This window comes from Mesoplodon mirus (assembly GCF_964341445.2).
Source record: "Mesoplodon mirus genome assembly, contig: HAP1_SCAFFOLD_212, whole genome shotgun sequence".
Classification (NCBI taxonomy): Eukaryota; Metazoa; Chordata; class Mammalia; order Artiodactyla; family Ziphiidae; genus Mesoplodon; species Mesoplodon mirus.
Window position 1 is genome coordinate 1,046,292 of NW_028295688.1, and position 20,457 is coordinate 1,066,748.

At 41.0% G+C, this 20,457-nt stretch overlaps 1 protein-coding gene across 4 annotated transcripts in view; it reads right to left on the reverse strand.

Moving 5' to 3' along the window:
- Window positions 1–83: 83 nt before the first annotated feature.
- LOC309797323 (RAD52 motif-containing protein 1-like) overlaps window positions 84–20,457 on the reverse strand; it is a 166,140-nt gene continuing 145,766 nt past the window's right edge. For 2 of the 4 annotated variants that reach the window (XM_082645923.1, XM_082645924.1), the window contains exons 2-6: window positions 5,053–5,175; window positions 4,509–4,586; window positions 3,451–3,549; window positions 1,713–1,798; window positions 84–255 (exon numbers count right to left, since the gene is read on the reverse strand). In XM_082645923.1, the coding sequence (XP_082502049.1) occupies window positions 154–255; window positions 1,713–1,798; window positions 3,451–3,549; window positions 4,509–4,586; window positions 5,053–5,113 (426 nt within the window). In that variant the 5' untranslated portion in view covers window positions 5,114–5,175 and the 3' untranslated portion in view covers window positions 84–153. Of the gene's footprint in view, window positions 256–325; window positions 417–1,712; window positions 1,799–3,450; window positions 3,550–4,508; window positions 4,587–5,052; window positions 5,176–20,457 lie in introns of those variants that run through there. The other 2 variants (XM_082645926.1, XM_082645925.1) reach the window with 2 other exon arrangements.

Here is a 20,457-nt window from a genome sequence, read left to right on the forward strand (position 1 = left end):
TGCCCTCCCAGGCCCCAAACAATGAGGCGGGATTTGGGCTGCAGACCCCAGTGGCCACAACCTCCAGCAGCCCAGGGGTGGAGGGGAGTTGGGAAGGATGCAGAGCTTCCCGAGGAAACCACAGGATGTGGCATTCTGGGAAATTCAAAAGTGCTAGTCCAGTTCTGGCAATCTGAACTCTTCCTCCTCGAAGCTGAAGTCTGAGAGACATTCTTCCTCCCTTTGGCTACAGGGCTGACAAGAAAAGTAGCTGACCTGCAAAATGAGCACCAGTCAGGGTGGCGGGAGGGGAACACACCTTACAATTATTCTAAAATGTTGCCATTTCCTCCAAACTCTCAGTATTCACGTCTCATTATCAATTCACCACTCTGTTATCAGAGGTTACCACTGAATCAGTGATGACTCCAGAACATCTATAGGAGGGGTTTGGGGCAGGTGAGCAATTCATCCTGGGAAAGAGTGTCTAAAACCAAGTGAATGGCCCTTTATATTAGCATGGGAAAACTTCCCCCACCCCACGTTGTCTCAACAGAGCCATTAATCTAGAAAAAACTACTGTGTCACTTTTCAGAGGTCTACCCTGTGTGCAGACATGGAGAAGACACTTAGAATGTTAAAGTCAGCATGTGAAGTAGTTTTCTCCAAATACTGTAACTAGCACCCAGTTTACTTTCTTCACAGTCCTTTTCATATTCTATTTAATTTTAGTCCTTTTTAATTGTCTGGTACACCTGTAACACCTAAACTCCAAGAGAGAAGGAGCTTCGTCTTATTTCCAGTGCCTAGCACATAATGGTTTCTCAATGGAACTGATTCCAAGATTGGCCTCATTTAGGAATGGATCTGTTGTTATAATCAGGTTTCCGAAATCTTTACTATCAATACGGAGTCCTTTCCTCTCACATTTCACAGGAAGCTAGACTTCTTAAAGTCCAAAACATGGATACGTTTGAAGTTTCCTTGACTGATTTAAATTGAATTAAAATAATTATTTTGTACAGGAAAAACTTCCAAAATTTTTACATTTTTCAGAACATAACCACCTTTCCTTTCTCTACTTTCTTCCCTTCAAAACAAATTTTGCAACGTTGGGGTGAGTTAAATAATCAGAAAACTAGCCCCAAAATAAGCTCTCAATGACACGAAACACATTTTTTTGCTCCTTTTAAATAAAAATCCTATATACAGTACATTAATGTTTTCTTTTAGAAATTAAGTTGACAACTTAATCCCTAATTCGAGGCATCCATATAACTGGTTTACAGAAAGGTTCTTCAGCAAAATATTTAACACAAGATATATATGAGATGCTGAGATCTGGGTAATATACCTTACTTGAAAGGCATGAATAGTTTTAAAACACTGTAGCATAATCACACTTAAGGCCATAGTTACTTTGTTCCCAAATCCCTGCAATTCTATTTGAGGGGAGTTCTAAAAGGCCTGTGTCTTCTCCTGTGTCCACAACTGTAGACGTACACTGATGGCCCTCAATCCTGCTCTCCAAACTTCAAATAACGGGCCAGAGGCAAGGCTCGGGACTTGGAAAAGTCCTAGAAATTCCCTGCCTCAAAAGCAGTTTCAGAGTTTCACATTTTCCTAAGGAAGACAGAGCTGAGTAGACATGCCAAAGTCTTCCAAATCCTGCTGCTTGTTTTGAATTATGGCTACACTGGCTGTGTACCCCTTGAGTTTGTATCTCCACATACTTGAATTAAATCCTGTAGTTCCTCTTCGGTTCTAGCATCTGTGACCTCTTCACAGGGTCTATAGGCCACAGCTATTTTACCACTTTCTGAAATAAAGTTCACAAGGATCAATTCAGAAGTTTTCTTGTTCTAAAACTTCCTGTATACAATGGTAGCACCCAATAATTAGACATTCTTTTGATTTCTAAAAGCAGAAAATAAGAGCATTTTCCTAGAAGTTCCCTCATCTGACACTCCAGTTTTTATCATAATTATTTGTGAAAAAATATATAAGAAGTATCAACTTTGGTTCAAAAACCTTTATGATCTTAGAAATAAGAACTAAGGAATAATGACATAGAAATTAAAAGCTGTGGAAACAAAAATGTTCAATCACAATACAATGAAATACGAAGGCATTAGGTGGGGGTCAAAATGAGTTCAAACCTGGAGAGATACCACTGGACTATAATAGATACTTCATATTAGAAGCAAGGCAAGGGCCTACTCCTTGGGACCAAACTTCTACCAGATACAATGAACAAAGCTTTGGAGACAGAGACAGAGAGAGACAGCATTTGAACACTCTACTGGCAGAAACTAGCCCATGTACCTTTTGGACAATACAGCTTTCCTCAAGGCAAGCTAGAGCCACCAGGCTTTTTGGTCTAAGGAGTTTGGAGTACATATAAGGAATACCTTGGCATATTAGGGACAAACAACCCAGACATTTAGTTTGGTTCTTAAAGGTTGTTACCCAGAGTTGACAGCTGATGGAGATTCTGCCTGATGACCAGGGAAGTCAAACTTCACTGGAAGGACTGCCCAGGCTGGAAGGCCAAGACCAATCCAGGGTCAACTCTTACAAGCAAATAAGGTCTCTGACAACTTTGCTCGGATTTTCTCTAAGCCTGCAGGGCTGTGAAGCAGGGGAGCAATTCTGTTCCGGGAATCTACTCATCATAAAGTTTCCTTTGGGCACAGCCTGTGACACTCTCACCGCTGTATAACTCGATAGGGAACACAGTCAACACTATTCAATAGCATGACCACTTTCAAGGCTCACAAAGACGTAGCCAATTATTATATAAGAATCATATTCACCCAATGTATCAGAAACGAAAACTGAAATTAAACTGATTTCAAAAACATAATCTAATAAACTCTTCAACAAGAAAAAATGATAATAATAATAGTCAATATATTTTCTCTGCTTACTATGTTTCAGGCATAGTTCTAAGCTTTTTACATTCATCATCTCATTTACTCTTACAATAGCCTCCATTAGGTGATAAGCTGTATTACTAGTCCTATTTGCAGATAAAGAAATTGCAGCTTAGAGATATTAAATACCTTCCAATGCCTCTGGCTAGAAAAGCCTAAAATTGCAACAACAACGACAACAACAAAATCTAAGAGACGAAGTTAGGACTCAAACGCAGGTGCCCAAGGCTTATCATCACTGCACTATTCTGGAAGATAAGCAAGCAATTGGGGAAGAACGGGATCAAACGCTTTCTGTAGGAACTGAGGCAAGTCACTCTACATCTAAACACTGGGGACAATAATATTTGCTGTCATTTTTCTCATAAATGCCACAAAGAACAAATTTAAGACTGCTGCTGTGAAAGCACCTGGTGAATGAAAGAATATGTAATGTTTTAGCTAACCATTATTATTTTCATCCAATTAACTTTTCAAGTAACTTTATTTGCTCACTGAAACTGAAGTACTTCAAGGACAATCAAAAAGGTCTTACCTAAAGCCACAATCAGCAGTTTCTGGAATGCATCTGTCATAGCCTTCTGAATAGCAAGCTTCTGGGTTACCTTCCTTTCCATAAGGAATGATAATGACCCTAAATCCAACCAAAACAGATGAATTTAAAATGCCTGTCTGCATAACTGATTTCTAGGTTATGTGTGTAAAACCAAAAATGCATCTGTGATTCTTAGATCATTATCTTAGTGATTAAGGGCAGGCACAACACTGGGGTACGGGTGAATGTCTCTGTTGCAGGTATACCCTGGCATGGCACACTTTTACTGCTCAGATCTATTCTGGAAGTTCCTAAAATACTCGATGGGAAATGCAAACCAAGAACGTGGCACAAATCTCATACTACTCACAGACTTCAAATGGACAAGCTGAGGCTGCACTGCTACAGACCCTGCTCTCCTGTGCGTAAAGGGCTGGATTCATACAGTGACATAGATTTGGCGGTAGTGCAGATGATCTGGCCTCTCCTCAACCATCACCCACTCAGGTGGATGGTGGAGCCTCCTCCACTCCATTCGCTAACAGCCCTGCCTCTGAGTTAAAACCCTAAGCCCAAGTGCCATGGATTCTAGGAAAAAACTCAGTACCAATCGGAATCCCCTTTCCAGGGATCTACATTTACTTTTTCTGCTCAGGCCCTTCTATAGGAGGCAAAGGACTGAATATTTACACAAGAGTTTATTTCAATCTTTAGACAATGATTTTCTTGGGATAACTGAAGGCCAGAAGACATCTGTATTTGAAGGAATATTTTAGCACATAACAAATCATTAACAACAACAACAACAAAAAACTAACTAATTTTCCCTCCTCCTAAGCTTCTTGGCAGGCGGTCAGTTCTAAAATTCTAAAGTTTAAGGTGCTGTCAGGTATTGCCTAAGATAAAAACCTATATTGTCAGGCAGAAAAAATCTGCCCAGGGCTTTAGTGGCTTAGAAAAGTGATGATGTATCTGAAAAGGTGAGTTTCAGAAAGAAAGGAAAAAAGAGAAATCCCACTCCCTCACCTCCCCACACACAAACATACTGGAAAACAGACCTTCCTCCAACTTATCCAAAGGTTCCTCAGCCATGACAACTCTGAGACTCCTGCACTCGTGGGAGGGCAACACCACCTCTAAAGCACAGAAGAACTTCAGGCTTTGCTTCTGAAGTGGTGTCACAATATCTTCATTTTCCCTTTCTTCAAGGTTAGAAAGATCCTGAAGCTGTTAGGATTATGAATTAAAGGCTAGACTTCAAGGTATCCTGTTGTTAGAAATAAAAACTAAACTCCAGCAATCCCAGGTAAAAGTTTAGGTATGCAATAGCTTCAAAATCAAGTGAGACTTGCAAATGAATGACTAGATATGGACAAATATTTTTTATTATATACCATACAAATACTGGAGAAAATTATGGACACTGCCATCCAAGTCATTGAGATTATCACTAATTCTAGGTGGCAGGCCAATGCTCACATACTTCCATGTGGAAGGCTCTCACACCTCCTCCCCATAGCCCTGTTCTATTCTTCTCTCTAAAGTCTAGGAGTTCAATGTTGAAAGGAGTCTGGTTAGTCAAAGAAAATCTACAGAGTTTACCTTGATGATCCTTTTTGACCACCCACTGAAACCAAAGTAGTGATTTGCCAATTCTTGGCATCTGGAGCTGTTTAGGGCCAGCGTATTATGTTGAACCGCCTTATGTCTGGTGCCGAAACGAACCTAAAGACATAAAAGACCGGAAAACATCACAATCCTACATAAGAGACTTATTTTGGATATACCTGAGATTTATCAATACCAATTTCATAGAGTGGTTGTGAAGATTAAGTAGGACATTTTAAGCAGTGAGCTCACAGTCAGCCCTAAATAAATGTTATTTATTATTTTTAAGTCAGGACTTTTCTGCATCATTTCCAGGGCCCCTGATTAACTGGAAGGTTCCCTTACCTATGGTGGTGAAAGTGATGATGAAAGCAACCAAGGAAGCCCAGCAGAAGCCTATTATGGGGCTGGGGGTAAGCAAAGGAAGTGAACTGTTTTACTCGTCTCATCCTGTAGCTCCTGCTTGAGAATATGACCTGAAGAGGAGGTAAGATGGACCTGCCACTGAATCAGGACCTTAATCTGTAGCACCCCCTCCCCAAGTTACTAACCCCTGTTAGAAGAGGGAATACCTATACCTCTATAAATGTAAATAAAGCAACCAAAAGAATTAGGGGTTCATCTGCATTAACAAGCTTCTTTGAGAGTGCAAATATTTCCAGTCTTAACTCTCTAAATAACTTACATATTACTGTGGATTTTTTACATCACTAGTTCTTTCTTAAATATCTATTTCCACTTTGAACAGGGTGTAGTATATAAATATAGTCATAAAAATTCAAATAATACAAATAAAGTCAAAGCATTGTTAATTCTTTATTGATTGGTTTGTGCATCTTCCTCTGTCACTAGTTTATGAGCTCCTTAAGTGCTTGAAGGAACCATATGTTATTCTTTCCTTGTTACCAGACGCAAGCATAGATCTTGGCATATAAGAGAGGAGCGATGGTCTGCTGACTGAGTGAATGAATGAGTACATAAGAAAATGAAATTACTTTCTCCAACTGAAGCTGCCTGCTGGGAAGGAGAAATGAAGACTAATTTTTAAATATTGAGTGTCGCATGAGAGGCTAGGCCTTGTACGGTGAGTCATAATGGAGCTGTCCTGGACAATAAGGAAGCTTCAGAAGGGCTCTGAGCCCCTGGTACGAGACAGTTGACATCTGGGATAACCTTGCCACAGTTCTTGCTGGCAAACATTTCCCTTCGTGCTACTGAGAAAAACTCAGATACATTAGGCCTTTCCTTCATTTTATTTTAAGTTGTTATTCTCTTTTCTGTATTTATAAAAAATACAGGGGAAAAAAGATAAGAATTATGTATACCTGCCAATGAATAAAGGAACACATAATTGGAACTTCCCTGCTGGTGCAGTGGTTAAGACTCTGTGCTCCCAATGCAGGGAGCCCGGGTTCGATCCCTGGTCAGGGAACTAGGTCTCACATGCATGCTGCAACTAAGAGTTCTCACGCCACAGTTAAGGAACCTGCGAGCCACAACTAAAGGAGCCTGCCTGCTGCAACTGGGGAGCCCACATGCCGCAACTGGGGAGCCCTTGAGCCGCACCAAAGCGGCCCGCCTGCTGCAACTAAGACCCGGTGCAACAAATAAATAATTAAAAATTAAAAAGAACATATAATTAAAGTAGGTAACAATTTCGGGGGTGTGGGTAGTAAACTAAGGCTCGAAAATTAAATAAAGAAATCTAGGGCTTCCCTGGTGGCGCAGTGCCTGAGAGTCTGCCTGCCAATGCAGGGGACACGGGTTCGTGCCCCGGTTCGGGAAGATCCCACATGCCACGGAGCAGCTGGGCCCGTGAGACATGGCTGCTGTGCCTGCGCGTCCGGAGTCTGTGCTCCGCAACGGGAGAGGCCACAACAGTGAGAGGCCCACGTGAGAGGCCCATGTACCGCAAAAAAAAAAAAAAAAAAAAAAAAAAAACCCAGAAGGTGCAAAACTGTTTCCTATCCCAGCCTCCTATCTTCCATCTTACAATCCTGTAACTGACACTGCAGAGAATCAAAGTCCACACCGTGTAGGATTTTTCCCACCAGTACAAAACACTGGCTCAAGGGCAAGTTCGAACTGGCTATTAATTCAGTTCAGCAAACATTTCCTGAGGCCAGGCCCTGTGTTAGAAGCACTAAACTCAAAGAGGAAGCATGCCATCACTGCTTTCAAGAAACTCAGATTCTAGCAAGACAGGCAAAGCACTAGTGAAAAATAACAAGAAATACCTTCCATCTGCCGAAAGGCATGAGCTGCCCTCAACAGAAGAACACAAGTTCACTGTGCAGAGATGATAGGGAGAGCACAGGGGAGTTTTTCAGAGAGAATGCACAAGAAGTCACCAAGACAAGAGAAAGCACATGATAACACTCCAGGTGTGTCAGAGAAGGAGGGAAAGGAGCTAAGAATGCCCTCCAATGCCACAAGAAGTGAGGGCTTTATTCCATAGCAATGGAGCATGATGGGAGGTGTTTAAATAAAGAAGGGACCTATCGGGCAGTCCAGTGGTTGGGACTCCACACTTCCTCCATGGCGGAAAGGGGTGGGGGGAGGGTTTGATCCCTGGTCGGGGAACTAAGATCCCGCAGGCAACATGGTGTGGTCAAAAAAAAAAAAAGAAGGAACCTATCATGTAGAAGTCCTGTGAACAACTGGTGATAAGCAGGCATTGCCATTAATAACAGACCACTAAGCAGTCCAAGTAATAGAGATTGAAAATTCAAGCGCAGCCTCTCCTGAGCTATACCACTCATAATGCAGGGATCAGGAAACCTGGGCAAAGAAGACCTAAGATCCTCTGACCTGACAGTCACAACACTGCTCCGGAGGACCACGCTTGCAGACCTCCCATCACCATCTCTGTCGGTTCCGAGACTGCTCTTCTTGCCTCTTCCCACCCTCGCTCACTCTCCCCACTTTCTACCTCACCAAACGGCCCCAAGTTACAGGTGTCCTCCATCCTTCCAAAGCTCAATTTATGCCACTTCGCTTTTAAGAATGACCCACATTAGCGCCTGTTTTCCTAACCAAAAGAAATCCAAAGAGGTATCTATTCTCACAAAAAAGGGGGGAAAATGAGAACAGTGTCTGGCATGTGTTGTGCAGCAGCCCGTACAGAGGCAATTCGCACTGTGCGCTGCAAAAGCGGGTGCAAGGGGCACCACCCAGCTCCTTCCTGGGAACCACACTCAGCACCTCAGCGTCAAGCCACCATAGCTTTGAACTGTCACTGAGCTTCTGTACTTTAGCTCAATTTATTTTGTGCATCCGTTAGCAAGATGTGTCCTATGGTCACTGCTTCTTCACTTTACGCCACTTCGGCTTATGAAAGGTTTCATGGGAACGCTCTGCTTTCAGTCATTGGGGGAAACCCATACTTATTGTCCTCCCGCCTCCCTCCAGCCTACGCATCCACTCTCGGCCTGGCCTTTCCAGCTTTGAAAAGACAACCTGGCTCCGCCCTCCACCGCCTATATACTGCAGTGAAAGATGAGGGGAGAAGCTGACAGGCAGACAAAAGGCAGCAGCAGTGAGTGAGGCCTGGTGACAGACATCGGAAGAGTTCCAGGCCCCTTCAACTTTTGAGATGTTTGGTATAACAAAAAATGTAGAAACACCTAAGGGATGGCATGAGAAAGAGCTCAAAATGGACTTCAGTATTTGTTAGCATTTGTTAAATATGGGTGGTACATACACGGGGTACAATGTAATATTCTCCACTTTTCTCAGTATGAAATTTTTAATTAAAAACATACCAAAACACGGTTTTGAAAATTACAGGATATTTAAAATGTTTATACATTTGACAAGTTAACACAACACAAAAAATGAAATCTAATTGTGTAATTCACAAGGTAATCCAACAAATATTTAGAGTACTGTATCCTCAGGCATTACATGGCCTCCCTTTAAACTTCCTCAGCTCTCCCTCAGTGGGCTATAATTCCCAGTTTACTTTAAGGGAACTTCAATATTTAAGTTATGGTTGGTGTTTATGTCCCTTATACAAACATGCATTAATTTGGGGAAATCAATTATCAAACAAACATCAAAAGTAATCATTTCTACATTACTAATGTGACTTTGCCCATTAGAGATCAGAATGGCATTACAAGATCATCAGTGACTTATTCTATAGGCCAGAGTTGATGCTATTGACACTTTGGGCTGAACAGTTCTTTGTTGCGGAAGGTTGTCCTGTGCCTCATAAATCTTTCAGCAGCATCCCGGCCTCCGACCACTAGGTGCCAGGAGCACGTCTCCTGACTTACGACAACTAAAGATGTCTGTCTCCAGACATCAGCAAATGTCCCCTGGGGGGCAAAATCATTCCTGGTTGACACCTACTGATATAAACAAGCATAGAGTGTTTGCTTGCCAAATAACAGCAACAGAAGATGGATAAATTCATGGATTCCAAAGGTCCTAGAATTAGCAAATCTTCTCTATACAACTCCTAGCCCACATCTAGAAAATATTACAAAAGGAAGCTAAATGAAAAGAAAAACTAACAACACATGAGCTAAAATCTTTACTAGGGACAGAACACAGCACAGTGATCCAAAGCACAGACTTGGAGCCAGAGGACTTACATTCAGAACTCACCAGCTGTCACTCACCAACTGTGTCACTCACCAGCTGTGTGACCTGGAGCAAATGACTTAGCCTCAAGTATCTCAACTTGCTCACCTCTAAAGTGGCAAGGAGACAACTAATACCTACCTCCTATGGTTATTTATTTTCACTTAAGAATTAAGCAAAATAATACGTGTAAAGTGCTTAAAAGAATGCCTGGCATACAGTGAGTGCTCAGTAAGTGTTAGCTATTGTTTTTTCACTAAAATTCCATATTTTCAATTTATACAAAGTGGAAATCACTTTACAGATTTCAACATACAACACCCTATTTTTAGAAAATAAAATATCATGCTATGTAACTACTTTATCTACTTGACAGAGGAATTATTTTCACCCATTTTCACCATCTCGGTAAAATAATAATGGTTATGATTATGCAATCATAAGAATGATTATGCTCTCCAACAGCCATTGGAGAAACAAGTGTACTTGTACGTCGCTGACAAAGACAAGCTAACCCCTAAAACTGGCTCTGAGGGGAGATCACAAAGCCTACCATCAACATTAATCACCAAACATATTAGCCAGGGATATCTCAATAAAAGTAACACAGAAGTAGAGATTAGGGACAGAATTACTAACTCCAGGAGCTATGGGGGGAAGTGACTTAATTTCAAGAGTTAATGTCTCTGATATGTAGGCTCAGGTGCCCACCTCAGCACTGGATATGAAGATGCCTACCACAATTAATCAGGTCCCAACAGTTCATTTCTAACTGTGGTCTCCCTGAACCTCACTGCGGGTACTTCTGTAGCGTAGCTCTCCATACAAGGCAGGTCTCTGGTAACTGTCTTCCCTGGTTCTTCAGAAAACAGCATGACCTGGCTACACATACTCCTGAAGAATTTCAAGCGTCTTCTGGAAAAACATAAAATAAAAACTGCCAGCCGAAGTCAAAGTGAGACAATGTCTCAAGCCACGCTAAAATGGACTATAAAAAACACAGAGATCTAGAAACTACCTCTACACGACACCAGCTCCCAGACACACCTCACCATGTAGCCGACACTCTTGGCAGGATACACGGGTACACCCGTGTCCACAGCACGCAACCCTGCCACGTGGCGGACAGACACTGACCAAGCTGGGTCTTGTACAGCCTCTGCCACGGGGACAGAAAGGCCCGGAGAAGGGCGCTGAGTCACTTAAACCCACCAGTGTGGGAAGAAGCACCACGTCCACCCATTGAGAAGGCCACCCCTATTTGCCTTGACTCTTTCTCTTCCTGTTAAAAATTATCCAACTTTCACCAAAAGAATACACAACACTAACTTTCTGCAAACTCCTGCCCCTGTGGGGAACGGCATTACTGGAGGATGTAACTTCACACACAAAAAAGCTGGAATCAGTAACCAAGGTTCTAATTCAAATCCGGTCTAATTCAAATCCATTAACCCCTGTGATCCGTTGCCGATCTACAAAAAGAGCCTAACAGCACATTAGTCGTTTGACCAGCCAGCGTCCATCCCTTTTTCTGGTAATAAAAGCCCACACATTTCCTCAGAGTAGGCACCTCTCCCCACCTCTCAGTCAGCGTGGCTACGGTAGGATCGACTCCGCCAAAGAGCCACGGGTGCCACGTGACCAGAACTGGCCAATCCCAGTCTCACAGCCTCAAACAGCGATTGGCTCCAGGTCAGACATGTGACCCCATAAGAGCCAATGAGACATCATGAGACCTTTCCTGAGGCTTCTGGGAAAGAGACAGGCGCTCTTTCCGGCTGAATCTAAACGCTGACAGGCTACAGGGGGTGAATATGCTACAGCCAATTTTCTAACATACAGTTCCTACAACTGAAGTCCATACAGGAAAAGGCAGAGTTGACTCGTGGGGAGAACCTGAGTCCTGATGACTTTACTTGAGCCCTGAATCCAGCTAGCTGTGCCTGACTTTGCAGTTAGGTGAGCCTAACTCAAATTTCTTTCCAGCTTAAGCCAATTTAGGTTGATATTTCAGGCAGCTGAAGCGAACTGATGTATATGTGTATATCTGATTAGTACCTCACAGGATGTGAAAAATGGAATGAACTGATAGCTGGCTTGTAAAACACTGTATATATACATATTATTAAAAACACTGGTCACAGGTATTGATTAATAATAACAAGTGCCAAGAGAAAAAAGTGGGCATGGGAGAGAAATGACTTAGTGTGATATGTGGTTATTCTGACTCTTGAAAATATTCCAAAACATTTTTTTAAACAATTTTATCATAAAGCTATTTCAGCAATAATAATAAGAATAATAGGGCCTCCCTGGTGGCGCAGTGGTTGAGAGTCCGCCTGCCGATGCAGGGGATACGGGTTCGTGCCCCGGTCTGGGAGGATCCCATATGCCGCGGAGCGGCTGGGCCCGTGAGCCATGGCCGCTGGGCCTGCGCGTCCGGAGCCTGTGCTCCGCAACGGGAGAGGCCACAACAGTGAGAGGCCCGCATACCGCAAAAAGAAAAAAAAAATAATAATAATAACAAGAGCCATTTGCTGAATGCTTACTGTGGGCCAGAGGCCGTTGAAATGATTATATTATGTAATCTGCTTGAGTCCTCATAATGACCTTACAAGGTGGATGTTATTATTATCATTCCCACTAACAGATAAGGAAACTGAAGCACAGACAAGTTAAGTTACTCAGCCACAGTTACACTGTAAATAAAAGGCAGGATTCAAATGCAGACATTCTGATGCAGCTCGTGCTTTTAGCCATGACACTGAATCTGGACCTACACTCAGAGTTCTAATGCTGTTCCAGTGAAGCAGAAACTCAAACTCAGGCACTCCCCAAAGCATCAAATGGGAATGTAATATACCACTATTTTAACCCTGGAAGAGTCTTAAGGACTAACTGCTACATAGTTCTGCATTATGAAAGTATACATATTTAACCACATTAGTGATTATCATTTTTTTAAAAAGTGTGAAAACCCTCACAAACCTCAACCAATTGCATCCTTTGGTTAAACAAAAGTCCTAGATATTCCCAAGACTAAGAGGTATATTAATTAGTACTACCTTTCCAGAAAATAACATTTGCACCTTCCACAAAGTCAACTTTATGAGGACATTCCCATCACTAAGTTACTTTTCACCACTTTTATAGAACAGAAACTTATTTTAAAATCTACCCATCTTAGTATAATACAAAAAAAGAAAAAAAATTATGCATTGGACTTTCTCAAAATTAAACCTTTTTCCTCTTTGAAAGACACTATTATGTTAGGAGGATATGAAGCCAAGCTAAAGACTGAGAAAAAACCAACGGCAAATCACATACCTGAAAAAGGATTTGTATCCAAATACATAAAGAATTCTCAAAACTCAACAGTAGGAAAACAACCCAATTAAAAGCTAGGCAAAAGACTTCAACGGCACTTCACTAAGAGGACCTAATGATGGCAAATAAGCACATGAAAAGATGTCCAATGGCATTAGTCATCAGAGAAATGCAAATTAAAACCATGATAAGATATTACCACATACCTATTAGAATGGCTAAATTAAAATCACTGATAGTGTCAGTGATGTAGAACAGGTGTAATTCTCATACATTGCTAGTGGGAGAATAAAAAATGGTACAGACACTCTGGAAAAAGGGTTGACAGTTTCTCATAAAGTTAAAAATATACTCACTATATCACCCAGCAATCCCCTCTCCCCAGAGACAGCTACCCTAGATATAGAGAAATGAAAACTATGTTTGCACAAAAGTCTGTACACAAATGTTTACAGCGTCTCTATTCCTAAATGCTAAAAATAGGAAACAACCCATATGTCCTTTAATGAGTGACAATGGAAAACTACTCAGTAATAAAAAGGAATAAACTTTCAATACATGCAATAACGTAGATGAATCTCAAAAACACAGTAAAAGAGCCCAGTCTCAAAAGGTTACATGTATGATTCCATTTATAGAACATTCTCAAAAAGACAAAAATATAGGGATGGAGAAAAGGTCAGTGGTTGCAGAGGTTATAGGATGGGGACAGTTAACTATAAAAGGATAGCATCAGGGAATTCTGCGGGGTGATATTATTCTGTATTCTGATTGTAGTGATGGTTGCACAAACTACACGTGCTAAATTAACAGAATAAAAGAAAAAAGTTAGTTTTACCGTATGATAATTTTAAGAATAAAATTTTAAAATTATTTTTAAATATGAAACTCAATGTCACAATGGACACGGTTATTAAAAACTGGAAAGAAATAAAGAAGGATAAGTTTGTTAATAAAAGGAAAACCTGGGCTTCCCTGGTGGTGCAGTGGTTGAGAGTCTGCCTGCCGACGGGGGGTAAACGGGTTCGAGACCTGGTCTGGAAGGATACCACGGATCACGGGGCAACAGGGGCCGGGAGCACAAACATTGAGCATGCGTGTCTGGAGGCTGGCCTCTGCAACAACAGGGTCCACGGCAGTGAGAGGCCCACACACCACGATGAGGAGTAGCCCACGCTCGCCGCAACAACAGAAGGCCCTCGCACAGAAACGGAGACTCAACACAGCCAAAAATAAATAAAAAATAAATAAAAATAAATACATTTAAAAGGAAAACCTATACATTTCCCTTTCTGCAAATGTAGGTTTTCGAGGCAAGAGTAGAGCCTCAGAAAGAATGTCTGCAAACAGAACAATCACTAGTTCACTAAGTACAAAATGTAGGATACTTTTGAAGAATCGCATCACAGCTAGATAATTGGTCCAGAACCAAAAGTAAATACTGGAAGAAAAATGAAATCAACAGTGTACCACAGAGGTGGTAGGCAGACTGGCCTGGACAAAGACATGTTCAGTAAGAGATAATAAGGGTGCTGATTTGTAAGCATCATTCTTGTCCCAACGTGGACTTCCTTCTGTGACAGTATAAGGATACCACCAGATCATCTTGAAATCAAGTCATGAAATGTACTTTTATGTTTTTAAAAATCAATTATTGCCCTTAAATTAACTTTTCTTCTTAGTTTAGTCATGGTCCTCTATTACATCTAAAACATTAAATCTTATTTGATTAGAGAGAGACTTCAAAACATAAACTGGGATCAAATAGCAGGAACAAACAGTAGTAACTAAAATTTCTTCTGTCTAAACTGAAGATGATTTCTGTATCTCTGTATTTTACATTTGTCTCCATTAGGGGAGAAACATTATGTACCTCCTAATTAACTTGGCTGGAATGAATCAGACTGCATTTGTAAAAGTTTCAGAAGACCAATGAGCTGTGCTGAACAGTACCACTATCCAACTGAGCGGAAATTACTATACATAAGTTTCTTTACATAACTAACAAAACAAAAATTTAATCAAAAGAAGACCTACTAGAAAAAAATTAGAGATCCAATTTTTAAGTCAGGAATTGGACGTTAGTCAGTAATTTGCCTCATACATTATTATTTTCCCTGTGGAAACCCAATTATTATCCTGAAAACAAACCACTTTAGAAAGCAAATGCATTGTGACAAAAGAAAGAAAAGGCAGATTGATACATTATTAAAATAACTCACACGCCATACCCTGAGGAGTAAGGAAGCCATGGCAGAGCAGGTCCCCTTCTCCTCCATGGACAGCACAGCTGTGGGGAAGACACTGCAGCTAGCAGAAGCGTGTCACACTTCCTCAGGGAGGAAGCAAGTTACAGACCACTCTAGAGAGGGCGCCCATAAACTGACGGCCACGCTCATTACCCAACGTCCAGGCCACCCACAGGCTGACTGCAACCCAACTTTCCAACCATTCCCACACAGGCCCCAGGAACCGTCAGGCCTCTGAGGCTCTGCCAGTGCCCTTCCCTCTACCCATATATCCTTTCCCTCCTCTCTCCGGACCACAATCCTGCCCAGCTCTAAATGAACACTCCCAAGGCCTATTTCCCTAAGAATGCCTCTCTCAAAACCAAAATTACTTCCTCTAGAGTGATCTGCCTCTTACTCATCCGTCATTATCTTGGATCCATCTTACATCATGTAAGATGCCTTAGCTCACCAACACAACCATCTTATAAATAAGAGTCATGTTTTATACCATCTATGACATGACATGACAACCATTCAGCTCACTAAAACCATTCAATAAATACTCTAATTGAATTGCCCAAAGAGTTGACCTAAAATTTCCTAAATGCCAAGCATTCCAAGAACCGTCCTGAACCAAATCCACTTCTCATTCGAATGCCAATGTCATACACAGGGATGTTGTATTGTCTTGAAATGTACTTGCCTTTATCCAAAACTAGAATCTCTGATGAATCTATGGGACACACATGTAGAATATTCTGCAAAGTCAAAAAGCTTTATTTATTGTACTGTGCTTAATATTCGGCCAGACCTGCATTTTTCTCTAAAACTTATACAATTACTGAGTATGCAAGAAGCATTAGAAGAGAGACTAAGTCTATTGAGAAGAAAACTGGAAGCGAAGGTCATCAATCATTTTCTACTTTGAATCATCTCTTTCATAAAGAGGTCAATTCTCCTAAATTCCAGAATGAATGGAATTCAATACAGCAAAGTAAAATGCTTTAAATACATAAAATAAATATCTTGATGGACCTTCCACCAACTGTTTTAGTAACTTCAATTATAAAAAAAACCCTAAATTTAAGAAAAGTTATATCAACAGCTAAAATTGAGATTTTTTTTCCATCTATTACTTTGATTTTCTTGACCCATTTTTGAGAATTGTCAGCATTCTGGATCAATAATTCCAAATTATTTCTTGAAGAGAGTGAGATTCCTCCCAAGTCATTTAACATGCTTACTAATCAATAAAGATATGAAAAAACAAAAAAAAACCCATATTTATGAAGCAAGCAAATTATATTAAAAGACTGACATTGAGAAAAGGTTGCTGCTTGCCAAGAAAATTTTATTATTATAAAACATTTTCTGTCATTTGTATTTCTTCATTTTCCCTTCCAGATTATCTGTGTAGCCTTGTAAACACATCATAATCCAAAGCAGTTGAGCTTTATCAATAAAATGTAAATCAACGCAAGAGAGCCAACTGCATAATGAAAACAAAAGTGTACCGTGCTTCCCTGGTGGAGCAGTGGTTGAGAGCCTGCCTGCCGACGCAGGGGACACGGCTTCGTGCCCCGGTCCGGGAAGATCCCACGCGCCGCGGAGCGGCTAGGCCTGTGAGCCACGGCCGCTGAGCCTGCGCGTCCGGAGCCTGTGCTCCACAACGGGAGAGGCCACAACAGTGAGAGGCCCGTATACTGAAAAAAAAAAAAAAGCATACCACCATCATCCCAAGCTGATTACAAAATAGCAAGCAGATTATAAAATAATAGGCTACAAGCCTGCATTTTTATATATATATCGAAATGCATTGAATATCTTATATAAAAAGCCAAGAGATAGAGATGAAACAAAATTTTAAAAGTAAACATCTCCTTCCCCAAAACCCTAACTCCCTTCCAGTCATGAGGAGAACATCACACAAACCCAAGTTGAGGGACAGTCTATGAAATACGTGAACCAGGACTCTTCAAAATTGTCATTAAGAAAAGGAAAGTCTGGGACTTTCCTGGTGGTGCAGTGGTTAAGAATCCGTCTGCCAATGCAGGGGACACAGGTTCCAGCCCTGGTCCGGGAAGATCCCACATGCCGCAGAGCAACTAAGCCCGGACATCACAACTACTGAGCCTGCGCTGTAGAGCCCGCGAGCCACAACTACTGAGGCCACACGTAGCAACTACTGAAGCCCGCAAACTCTAGGGCCTGTGTGCCGCAACTACTGAGCCCAGGTGCTGCAATTACTGAAGCCCGCACACTTAGAGCCCGTGTTCCACAACAAGAGAAGCCACCACAATGAGAAGTCCGCACACCACAACAAAGAGTAGCCCCCACTTGCCACAACCAGAGAAAGCCCGCGGGCAACAACAAAGACCCAACACAGCCAAATATAAACAATAATAAAAATAAATAAATAAAGGCATCATCACAAAAAAACAAATGAGGAAATAATTTTTAAAAAAAAAAGAATAACTGGTGGGGCCGTGGTTAAGAATCCGCCTGCCAGTGCATGGGACACGGGTTTGAGCCCTGGCCCGGGAAGATCCCACATGCTTCATAGCAACTAAGCCCGTGAGCCACAACTGCTCAGCCTGTGCTTCTCGAGCCTGTGCTCTGCAACAAGAGGGGCTACGGCAGTGAGAGGCCCAGGCACCACGATGAGGAGTGCCCCTGCTCGCCACAACTAGAGAAGGCCTTCGCACAGAAAAGGAGACCGAACACAGCCAAAAATAAATAAAAAATAAATAAAAATAAATACATTTAAAAGGAAAACCTATACATTTCCCTTTCTGCAAATGTAGGTTTTCGAGGCAAGAGTAGAGCCTCAGAAAGAATGTCTGCAAACAGAACAATCACTAGTTCACTAAGTACAAAATGTAGGATACTTTTGAAGAATCGCATCACAGCTAGATAATTGGTCCAGAACCAAAAGTAAATACTGGAAGAAAAATGAAATCAACAGTGTACCACAGAGGTGGTAGGCAGACTGGCCTGGACAAAGACATGTTCAGTAAGAGATAATAAGGGTGCTGATTTGTAAGCATCATTCTTGTCCCAACGTGGACTTCCTTCTGTGACAGTATAAGGATACCACCAGATCATCTTGAAATCAAGTCATGAAATGTACTTTTATGTTTTTAAAAATCAATTATTGCCCTTAAATTAACTTTTCTTCTTAGTTTAGTCATGGTCCTCTATTACATCTAAAACATTAAATCTTATTTGATTAGAGAGAGACTTCAAAACATAAACTGGGATCAAATAGCAGGAACAAACAGTAGTAACTAAAATTTCTTCTGTCTAAACTGAAGATGATTTCTGTATCTCTGTATTTTACATTTGTCTCCATTAGGGGAGAAACATTATGTACCTCCTAATTAACTTGGCTGGAATGAATCAGACTGCATTTGTAAAAGTTTCAGAAGACCAATGAGCTGTGCTGAACAGTACCACTATCCAACTGAGCGGAAATTACTATACATAAGTTTCTTTACATAACTAACAAAACAAAAATTTAATCAAAAGAAGACCTACTAGAAAAAAATTAGAGATCCAATTTTTAAGTCAGGAATTGGACGTTAGTCAGTAATTTGCCTCATACATTATTATTTTCCCTGTGGAAACCCAATTATTATCCTGAAAACAAACCACTTTAGAAAGCAAATGCATTGTGACAAAAGAAAGAAAAGGCAGATTGATACATTATTAAAATAACTCACACGCCATACCCTGAGGAGTAAGGAAGCCATGGCAGAGCAGGTCCCCTTCTCCTCCATGGACAGCACAGCTGTGGGGAAGACACTGCAGCTAGCAGAAGCGTGTCACACTTCCTCAGGGAGGAAGCAAGTTACAGACCACTCTAGAGAGGGCGCCCATAAACTGACGGCCACGCTCATTACCCAACGTCCAGGCCACCCGCAGGCTGACTGCAACCCAACTTTCCAACCATTCCCACACAGGCCCCAGGAACCGTCAGGCCTCTGAGGCTCTGCCAGTGCCCTTCCCTCTACCCATATATCCTTTCCCTCCTCTCTCCGGACCACAATCCTGCCCAGCTCTAAATGAACACTCCCAAGGCCTATTTCCCTAAGAATGCCTCTCTCAAAACCAAAATTACTTCCTCTAGAGTGATCTGCCTCTTACTCATCCGTCATTATCTTGGATCCATCTTACATCATGTAAGATGCCTTAGCTCACCAACACAACCATCTTATAAATAAGAGTCATGTTTTATACCATCTATGACATGACATGACAACCATTCAGCTCACTAAAACCATTCAATAAATACTCTAATTGAATTGCCCAAAGAGTTGACCTAAAATTTCCTAAATGCCAAGCATTCCAAGAACCGTCCTGAACCAAATCCACTTCTCATTCGAATGCCAATGTCATACACAGGGATGTTGTATTGTCTTGAAATGTACTTGCCTTTATCCAAAACTAGAATCTCTGATGAATCTATGGGACACACATGTAGAATATTCTGCAAAGTCAAAAAGCTTTATTTATTGTACTGTGCTTAATATTCGGCCAGACCTGCATTTTTCTCTAAAACTTATACAATTACTGAGTATGCAAGAAGCATTAGAAGAGAGACTAAGTCTATTGAGAAGAAAACTGGAAGCGAAGGTCATCAATCATTTTCTACTTTGAATCATCTCTTTCATAAAGAGGTCAATTCTCCTAAATTCCAGAATGAATGGAATTCAATACAGCAAAGTAAAATGCTTTAAATACATAAAATAAATATCTTGATGGACCTTCCACCAACTGTTTTAGTAACTTCAATTATAAAAAAAACCCTAAATTTAAGAAAAGTTATATCAACAGCTAAAATTGAGATTTTTTTTCCATCTATTACTTTGATTTTCTTGACCCATTTTTGAGAATTGTCAGCATTCTGGATCAATAATTCCAAATTATTTCTTGAAGAGAGTGAGATTCCTCCCAAGTCATTTAACATGCTTACTAATCAATAAAGATATGAAAAAACAAAAAAAAACCCATATTTATGAAGCAAGCAAATTATATTAAAAGACTGACATTGAGAAAAGGTTGCTGCTTGCCAAGAAAATTTTATTATTATAAAACATTTTCTGTCATTTGTATTTCTTCATTTTCCCTTCCAGATTATCTGTGTAGCCTTGTAAACACATCATAATCCAAAGCAGTTGAGCTTTATCAATAAAATGTAAATCAACGCAAGAGAGCCAACTGCATAATGAAAACAAAAGTGTACCGTGCT